The sequence below is a fragment of the Procambarus clarkii genome, chromosome 20 (genome assembly GCF_040958095.1).
Source record: "Procambarus clarkii isolate CNS0578487 chromosome 20, FALCON_Pclarkii_2.0, whole genome shotgun sequence".
NCBI lineage: Eukaryota > Metazoa > Arthropoda > Malacostraca > Decapoda > Cambaridae > Procambarus > Procambarus clarkii.
In genome coordinates, this window is record NC_091169.1 from 30478814 (window position 1) to 30488521 (window position 9708).

The 9708-nt window shown below is 44.7% G+C and overlaps 2 protein-coding genes across 2 annotated transcripts in view; one reads left to right on the forward strand and one right to left on the reverse strand.

Annotated features, from left to right (window-relative positions):
- Positions 1–8508, reverse strand: LOC138366795 (keratin, type I cytoskeletal 10-like). The gene is made up of 2 exons (XM_069328078.1): positions 8359–8508; positions 1–375 (listed from the first exon to the last, which is right to left on the reverse strand). Exons 1-2 carry the CDS (start codon positions 8506–8508, stop codon positions 1–3), a joined length of 525 nt encoding a protein of 174 aa, XP_069184179.1.
- Positions 8509–8871: 363 nt separating this feature from the next.
- The window catches only part of LOC123755248 (uncharacterized), a 68142-nt gene continuing 67305 nt past the window's right edge, over positions 8872–9708 (forward strand). Inside the window, exon 1 of the mRNA XM_069328079.1 lies at positions 8872–9004. Within this exon, the coding sequence (XP_069184180.1) occupies positions 8872–9004 (133 nt within the window). The remainder of the gene's footprint in view (positions 9005–9708) is intronic.

The window sequence follows — 9708 nt, forward strand, 5'->3', positions numbered from 1 at the left end:
TCAGCGTGAGGTATCAGGTACGCCATTGAGGCTGCGGTGTGAACTAGGACCAGAGTAACGACCACCAGAGTAACGACCACCAGAGTAACGACCACCAGAGTAACGACCACCAGAGTAACGACCACTAGAGTAACGACCACTAGAGTAACGACCACTAGAGTAACGACCACTAGAGTAACGACCACCAGAGTAACGACCACTAGAGTAACGACCACTAGAGTAACGACCACCAGAGTAACGACCACTAGAGTAACGACCACTAGAGTAACGACCACTAGAGTAACGACCACTAGAGTAACGACCACTAGAGTAACGACCACTAGAGTAACGACCACTAGAGTAACGACCACTCTGACGACTGTTAGTTACACTGCCCTGAGGAGCGACCTGCTACCCAACCTTCACCTTACACGCAGGAGGAAGTTAGCCTGGCGGCTACCTTGGTGACTAATGTTATTATTCTCTATTATTTTCGTTAGTATTTATATTTTCAACGGAAGTTGAATTATTTTCAACGGTAGTTGAATTATTTTCAACGGTAGTTGAACTATTTTCAACGGTAGTTGAACTATTTTCAACGGTAGTTGAATTATTTTCAACGGTAGATATAGTTCCTTTACCTTTCCACGATACGCTAACTTGAGAACACTTCATGATATCGATTTCAAGTAAAAAGTAATAATGTATCTACTTTCTTGAAATATAATTGTGCAGTTCAATGGTGAATAGTTGTATATAATTTTGCCATTACATTGTTTCTCTCGGTATCTTGAAAATGTCTCACTATATAGACTAGACAGCTAAACAACACGTGTGTTATCGTACAGCTAAAGCTTGATATCGATGTTCAGCTGTGTCGCTTCCCTCAAGCCAGTCTTTGACTTCTGCTAGTGAGAAAGTTTGCCCATGGCGTGTAAACGAAACCTGGCGTGTGATGTCCGCAGACTTTATCGCCTAATTGGCCTGCCCTCATCCTAATTAGGCTCAATGTGTAACATTTTACCGCTTTATGATTCCTTAGTATTGCTTATTACACACACACACCACACCACCTGGGGTCCTACACCCGCTAACTTGCTGCTACACACCTGCTGACACCCACTGCAACACCACTGGGGAGCCGGTCGGCCGAGCGGACAGCACGCGGGACTTGTGATCCTGTGGTCCTGGGTTCGATCCCAGGCGCCGGCGAGAAACAATGGGCAGAGTTTCTTTCACCCTATGCCCCTGTTACCTAGCAGTAAAATAGGTACCTGGGTGTTAGTCAGCTGTCACGGGCTGCTTCCTGGGGGTGCAGGCCTGGTCGAGGACCGGGCCGCGGGGACACTAAAGCCCCGAAATCATCTCAAGATAACCTCAAGATAACCCCTCACAAACTTCCCAAACCAACACCTGCACTAACACCCCCACTAACATCAACACCTTCATCACTTCCACTTACAGCCTCTCTTCAACCCATCACACACACACCTACACACACACACACATATGCCCTACACCTGCCAGTCACACCCTCACAGCACCTACCCATGTCCACCACCCACACAACCCCCGTCCACGTACACCATTCCTCGCCCACTTACCCCGTACCCTGTTACCCACGTTAATCACCCATGTACCTCCATCCTAGATATAACACCCACCTAACAATCATCCAGCCATTCATGTACATAACCCACCGACACACACACCATTGATTTACACCGGCGACTCCTTCCCCCCTTCCATTCAACCCCGCACAGTACTACGTGTGTACACACACACACACACACACACACACACACACACACACACACACACACACACACACACACACACACACACACACACACACACACCACCCACACACCACCCACACACACAACACCCACACACACCAACCTGTCCTCTTAAAAAGAACGTCGCTTTTGGCCGTTTACCCGTATGGCCGAATATGGACGTAATTTGAAAATTAAAATAAATTGAAAATAAATTTGGGATTTTTTTTTCAACAACAGTAAGTTAAGGGTCCTTTGATAGGTTAGGTGGGCAGGAAATTCTCATAAAGTTTCAAAACGTTATGAAAAACGTAAATTGAAAGTTCCTCTTCTAAGCTGTCCGCGGAGGGCCGGACGACTCAAACAGAAAACGGAACAGTACGTCACTTTTGTGAGTCGATTTCATTTTAAATTACGTCCAAATTTGGCCATAGTGCGCATACCAGCCAAAAGTGACGTTATTTTTAAGAGGACGGGTTGCACACACAACACCCACACACCACCCACACAAACACACACACCACCCACACAACACCTACACACACAACACCCACACACACAACACACACACACCACCCACACACCACCCACATGTCACCCACACACCCACCCACACACCACCCACACACCCACCCACACACCACCCACACACCACCCACACACACACACACACCAGCCTGAATGTGAGCCAAAACACCTTGGGACTAGCACAACACCAAGTACACCTCGACAACACCCGCCAAGTTCACCGCCCACCCACACATCTGCCAACACTCACTCTCCAAACCTGCCACCCAACTCTCCACAACTCTAACCCCCCCTCCCCTATCCCCACCCACATCCCTACCAGCGATGCTCACTATTCATCCACACTCATCACCCACATGCACACCATCATCTTCCTCATCACCCATCCACCCTACCTACAACACCACCACCCACCACCCCTACAACCATGCACCCATTCGTCCCCATACCTCCCCACCAACACAGCATCCGCCCACAAACCCCCACACGCCTCAAAAATCAATATTCTTCTCAATCAGAAAACCAACATTCTCCACCCAGTTAACCACTACTACCTGTGCACCTGTGCTACCTCTCCTGCACACCCCTGCTCACTCATGTTCACACCCACACACACCCAACACAACCCACCACCCACTCACGTCCACCACCCACACTCCACCACCCAACCCACCCACTCTGCAGGTTCTCTTATTCCAAACAGTCAAATACTGTACTATGGTGTGTGCAATATACAGAAAACGGGAGAGAGGGTCTGGGTCCATAAGTGTGGTTCATAACAGCGTTGTTAGTGAGAGGAAAGCTGCCACAGGATCACTATGGGGATACCTTCCATCCTCTCTCATTGAAAACTATCTTGTATACTATTTATTTTTGATATATCGTAATTTATATGATTTATTTTAAATAGTTTTTATTTAAGTAATGTATTTACTTTTCAAGTTACAATTATATGTACATATATATTGCTTCAAGTAACTGCAGTATGTCAAATGCCTTTCTTAAGAGAGTGTTCAGTGCTAGAGTATGTATTAAAATGTGTACAGAATGTGTGTGGTCATTCAAGCGAGGAATACCAATCACGCGTTTGATTATTAGGCAGACCTGAGCGCCAATCAGGCGTTAGATTATCAGGCGAACCTGAGCGCCAATCAGGCGTTTCTGTGCAGTGTCAATGAACGTGATTGGTCAGATTAAATAAGACGGCGGCATGGAATGGCTGGCTTGGAGGTTGGATTGTGCGATTTCAGACTGTGTAACTTTTTGATTGGCTGATGTGATTTTGATTGAAAGTGATTAGTTATGTGATCTTAGTGCAGCGAGGAAGTGAACTAAAGACTTGCTGTGAGAGGAAGCAAATTAGAAGGTACCTGAAAACTGAAGAGACGTTTTGAAAGAACATTTCCAGAACAAATGTTCTATCATTTTTGATAGAACATTTATAGCCCTAGGTTCATAAAGGGAGTCGAACGGGAGGCACTCAGAAGGCTTTAAAGCAAGAAAGAATGTGGTAGGCTGAGAAAGTCTTAGACGAAAAATTATGCAAAAGTCTTAGTTATATTCTTAGACGAAGTGTGTTGAGTAACCATGAAGACTGAGTGTTGGGCAGCGTTACAAGACTAAAACAACTCTCGAGACCTGCTACAGGTAAACGCCCAAGCATTTTACAGCCCGACGTGATCGGTCACACTGTTGGTGTAGGCAATTGTTGGTGTTTATCAGAGAATGTATTTAAGAAAATACACTTAAAAGAGTCCAATTTAAGAGAGTCCACTTAAGAGAGTACTTTTAAGAGAGCATTTAAGAGTTCACTTAAGAGAGCACTCATGCTCTATAGTCCCATCATATGTAGGAAGAAAATGTCACATCCTTATTAAAGACACTCAAGAGGAACATAGAGTGCATCTTAGAGTGGAGCTCAAGGGAGACATTCAGGAAGGAATTGAGAGTGGAGCTCAGGTAGGAGTTCAGAGAGGCACTTAGGGTGGAACCCAGGGTGGAACTCAAGGAGGTACTCACTAAGAGTTCAAGGAGGAACTCTCAACTCTTTCTCAGGAACTCAGGGTGTTCCTGACGGAGGGAGCTAGGGGTGAGGGGGGGGGGGGAGGAGGGGGTGCCAAGTGGGGTATCGAGGGGGGGAGGGGGGGAAGGTGACATAAACCTGGAGGACCAAGTCATTCACCTCCAGTATTGATATGCTCCTTCCTCCCCTCCCCTCCCCCCCTTCCCCCCTCCCTTCCCCTCCCCCGCCCGACCCTCCACCACCACCATCAACACCACCACCCCCATCAACACCACCAACACCACCACTACCATCACCACCACTATCGCCACAACCACCACTACCGCCACCACCACTACTTTATTTTCCCTTCTACCACAATCGCTGCACCTCCCCCCACACACCCTATCCACTATATTTCTCTCCAGCAATGTTCGTAATGTCTCCCCATCCCTCACTTGGAGTGTTGTACTTCCATCCCTCTCTCCTCCCTCACCCTCCCCTCACACGTGTACTTCCATTATTTCATTCTCCTTTTCCACTCGACTCTCTCCCATTCTCGCTCTCTCTTACTCTCCCCTGTCTCTCATTACCTTTCGTACTCTCTCTCTCTCTCTCTCTCTCTCTCTCTCTCTCTCTCTCTCTCTCTCTCTCTCTCTCTCTCTCTCTCTCTCTCTCTCTCTCTCTCTCTCTCTCTCATAATATGTTAAGCGCTTCCTTCCATTAGCTTTTTTTGTATTGACACCCAACAAACACCTCTCATAAATACCTCATGTAAATACCGCATACAAACACTCACTATCACTAACACCTTTCACTAAAATATCTCACTATCAGTTCTGCTATAGTGCAGCGCCGCTAACAGGCACTTGCACCTTCTACCCGTCCTCACACCAAGTCCATTCCATCCAGCGGTCGACTCCAAAGACGCATTCATCAATATTAACATGCTGTTCATTCAAAACACACCTTTTCTCAAGTATAAATTAATATTATTATATATTACCATATTGTGCATATTTAGGCACTGGTTAGATTAGGTGTTTAAATTCTGTTGGCGATTATTTGTATTTGTAGTACGTGGGTGAAGCATTTACAGCGTTGTGGTTCGAACAAAAGTCGTCAGTGAAGCACTTGTTCCGGATATGTTCGAACGTCATCAGTTGTGAGTAGTGTGTAAACCGTTTTTCACTCATAAACCAGCCTGTCCTCCAAATAAAGATCCAAAAGTGATTCCATGCACCCGCCAAACCCCAGCTGTTTATGAATGAAAAGCCGTTTACACACGACTCACAACTGATGACGTTCGAACATATCCGGAACAAGTGCTTCATTGACGACTTTTGTTCGAACCACAACGCTGTAAATGCTTCAACCACGTACTACAAATACAAATAATCGCCAACAGAACCTAAACACCTAACCTAACCTATGCCTATATATACACAATATGTTAATATATTATAATATTAATTTATACTTGAGAAAATTCCCGTTTTGAATGAACAGCATGTTAAAATTTATGAATGCGTCTGTGGGGTTGACCGCTGGATGTAATGGACTTGAGTCGAGGACGGGTTGCAGCAACAGCTGGGGATTTGGCGGGTGCATGGAATGGACTTTAGCCATTGTGTATGAGGACGGGCTGCACCCTCGCACCTAACCTTCCCCACACATCAATGCCAACATTCATCAAGCATTTGGCCATTTACTTACGAATCTGTACATCTTTTCTCAATCTTTGGCGGTTTTGTTTACATTTATTAAACAGATTATGAGCATCGAAACTTGCCAGAGAAGTGTTATTATTGTTATAAAGAGCCTCCCGGGGCTTCGGAGCTCATAACCTGTAAAATATAATATAAACCAGGGCGCCAAAGGTTGAGAAAAGATGGACAGGTTCGTAAGTAGATGCGTAAATGTTGGTTGAAGTTACTTTTGTTGAATATGAACCTTGAATTGTTTGTTGAATTAACCTTTGCCCAGGTGAACGAAGCTAGATGACCCTAAGATGATGAGCAATGCTTCGGCAGGCTTCGCTAACCTAGAGGAATGCTTCGGAAGGGTTCGCTAACCCAGAGCAAAGCAGCGGAAGGGTTCGCCAACCCAGAGGAATGCTTTCGGTAGCCCGTCCTCCAAACAAAGACCCAAAAGTCCATTCCATGCACCCGCCAAACCCCAGCTGTTTATGAATTAAAAACGGTTTACACACGACTCACAACTGATGACGTTCGAACACTTCCGGAACAAGTGCTTCATTGACGAATTTTGTTCGAACCACAACGCTGTAAATGCTTCACCCACGTACGACAAATACAAATAATCGCCAACAGAACCTAAACACCTAACCTAACCTATGCGTATATATGCACAATATGCTAATATATTATAATAAATTATATTTAAGAAAATTCCCGTTTCGAATGAACAGCATATAACAATTTATGAATGGGTCTGTGGGGGTCGACCGTTGGGTGTAATGGACTCGAGTCGAGGTCGGGTTGACTTGGGAGACTGATTAGAGACAAAACAACAATAAAAATACGGCAAGCGTATTGCGCCAGGCGTATTAACATCGTTACTAAATCATATTTACATTACATATTAACATCGAAGTTAATATGATGAAATTTTGGAAATTACCTAGTTAGCGGTGGTTTTATATATATCAGCTCCGGCCAAGCTTAAAACTGACCAGCAAACATACAACAGGAAATGTATATGTTTATCTCTCAGAATGTTCGGTAATATGTTTATTGCTTGTGATGTGTGTCTATGTATGTATTAACACGATGTACTGAACGGGGTGAGAATAGCTTGTGCTACCTCATCCCTTTGTGTGTATTTTACCTCAATAAACTTATTTCAATTTCAATTTCAATTTCAATTTCAATTTCAACATACAACGTATTAACGTTATTAATTCGTTTTAATAACGTAAAACAGTGTAAAACTAACGCTGTGTTTACATTGTGTGTTTCCTGGGAGTATAGAGACAAGTGGAGTGCCTCAATAAATATAACTTTTTGAATATGACAATAAGTGTAAGATATGGGGCCCCTGACGGCTGAGTGGACAGCGCTCGGGATTCGTAGTCCTGAGGTTCCGGGTTTGATCCCCGGTGGAAGCGGAAACAAATGGGCAGAGTTTCTTTCACCCCTGATTCTCCTGTTCACCTAGCAGTAAATATGTACCTGGGAGTTAGACAGCTGCTACGGGCTGCTTCCTGGGGGGGGGGGTGTAACAAAAAGGAGGCCTGGTCGAGGACCGGGCCGCGGGGACGCTAAGCCCAGAAATCATCTCAAGGAGAAGATAAGATATGGCCACACGCAGGCTGGGCTTGGATAGTGTGAGGTCTGGAGGTGGGTGCCTCAGACCAGGCAATGTCACCATTAACCATTATTAAAAACCATTTTTGTTTTCCATTATCAAAAATGGGAAACAGTGTAGAAGATTATTTTAATGTCATAACGTTTCAAACCTGAAAGTTTCAAACCTGTTTGATATGTGTTATATTTGTGTCTTTCACGAACCCATTAAAATCTTACGAATTTTTGGAACTTGAAAACTTTTCCAAAGGTTTTGGTGGGTGTTTATCATTGCTAGAGTGTAATGTGTGAGGTGTGACCCGGCCCGTGGAGCACACTATGGCGGTGCTTAACAACATGATGTTGTCAGTAGCACATGAGAGCTGAGGGTGTCTCTCGTGGTGCTCGCTAGTGCTCACCATGTGCCTTGTGCCACCAACAATGGTGCACATAACGTCACGGGCTGCTTCCTGGTGTGTGTGTGTGTGTGTGTGTGTGTGTGTGTGTGTGTGTGTGTGTGTGTGAGTGTGTGTGTGTGTGTGTGTGTGTGTGTGTGTGTGTGTGTGTGTGTGTGTGTGAGTGTGTGTGTGTGTGTGTGTGTGGTGTGGGGGAAAAAATAGTAGTAACAGTTGATTGACAGTTGAGAGGCGGGCCGAAAGAGCAGAGCTCAACCCCCCGCAAGCACAACTCGGTGAATACAACTAGGTGAATACATGTCTCTGGAGGTGTGTTCACACAAATATCTCAGTTGGTCTATTCATACCACGATGCTCTCCTCAGGGCGGTAAGTGACTTTGACATCAATATAGAGTAAATTATGGAGGCATGTATGACGGCTCTGAATTTCAATATTAACTTGAGCTTTCCGTATTGGGACGGGAGAGGAAAGTGTCGTATTGATTGTTTTGGTCATTGATGTTACTGGTGACCTGTGTGGGTGATGATCAGGTCGTCATCAATAGTCGTCACTCATCACCTGCTGCTGCAGGTGATGATATCATTCTCCCTGTTCACCCACACCCATAACAGTATGACTACATAGCAGATGTTAAAGATAATATGTTAATAGTCCATCCTAACACTCGCTGCTGTCTCCTGCCCAGCCTGATGTCCACATCTACACATGAAGAAATAATTCACAGACGAATGATATCAACCATTCAGCAAACAGCATGAACTTTTTTCTGACATTCGCCATCACTGACTACTTGAAAAGATACAAAACGAAGCCATGAGGATTATCCTCGGATGCCCCCGTACAACTAAATTACTAAACATGAGGAAGGAACTCAATATTTCATGTGTAAGTGATCGTATCACTGAAACTAATGTTTTAGTTGGTATCAAGATGCTTAGGCTAACCCATCCTAACCCCTGCACTGAAGCCCTCCAAGCCTTCTCCCTTGAAGGTCAGCATCCCTCCAAATGGATTACCAAAACTGCCACTGTGCTCAGAATGTATAATATTCATCACCTCTACCAAGAGAGACAACAACGGCACTTTCCTGTCCCATGAGAGAGATCTCCTTTCCCAATTACTGTCCCTCCCTTTCCCACCCAAGAAGCTGATTAAAGAGCAACGCTTGCGTCGACAAGAACCAAAGTACAATGCCTTGAGCCAAATAGTCTGTGCCTTAACCCACAGACTAGTAACTGTGTGACTCACCATAGATGTAAAGTGGCTTGCATAGTGACTGTTGTGAGCCTCTTGTTGAATCACTTGTGATAGAAAAAGATTATTAATATGTATTTGTGTACATAGATGTATATATATATGTACATGCGTATGTAACATTAACAATTGTGTAATTACCTTATAAAGATTGTCACTTGCTTAGCTAAACGAACTCTGGCGTTCAGTTCCTGAACCCATTATGTGCCTCTGTAACTCTTTCCACCACCCCCCACGGGATGGGTATGGGGTGCATAATAAACACAGAAATTGAAACTGACAATTCAAACTTTTCCAGAAATATAAACTTGTGCATAAACAAATAAAACCCTGGGAATTAGTGGGAGTAAGACTTGAGACTGTAGCCTTGTCCCACAACACAGTAAAGACTAGTCACTAGGGACGCAGACGCTTGAGACTGTAGCCTTGTCCCACAACACA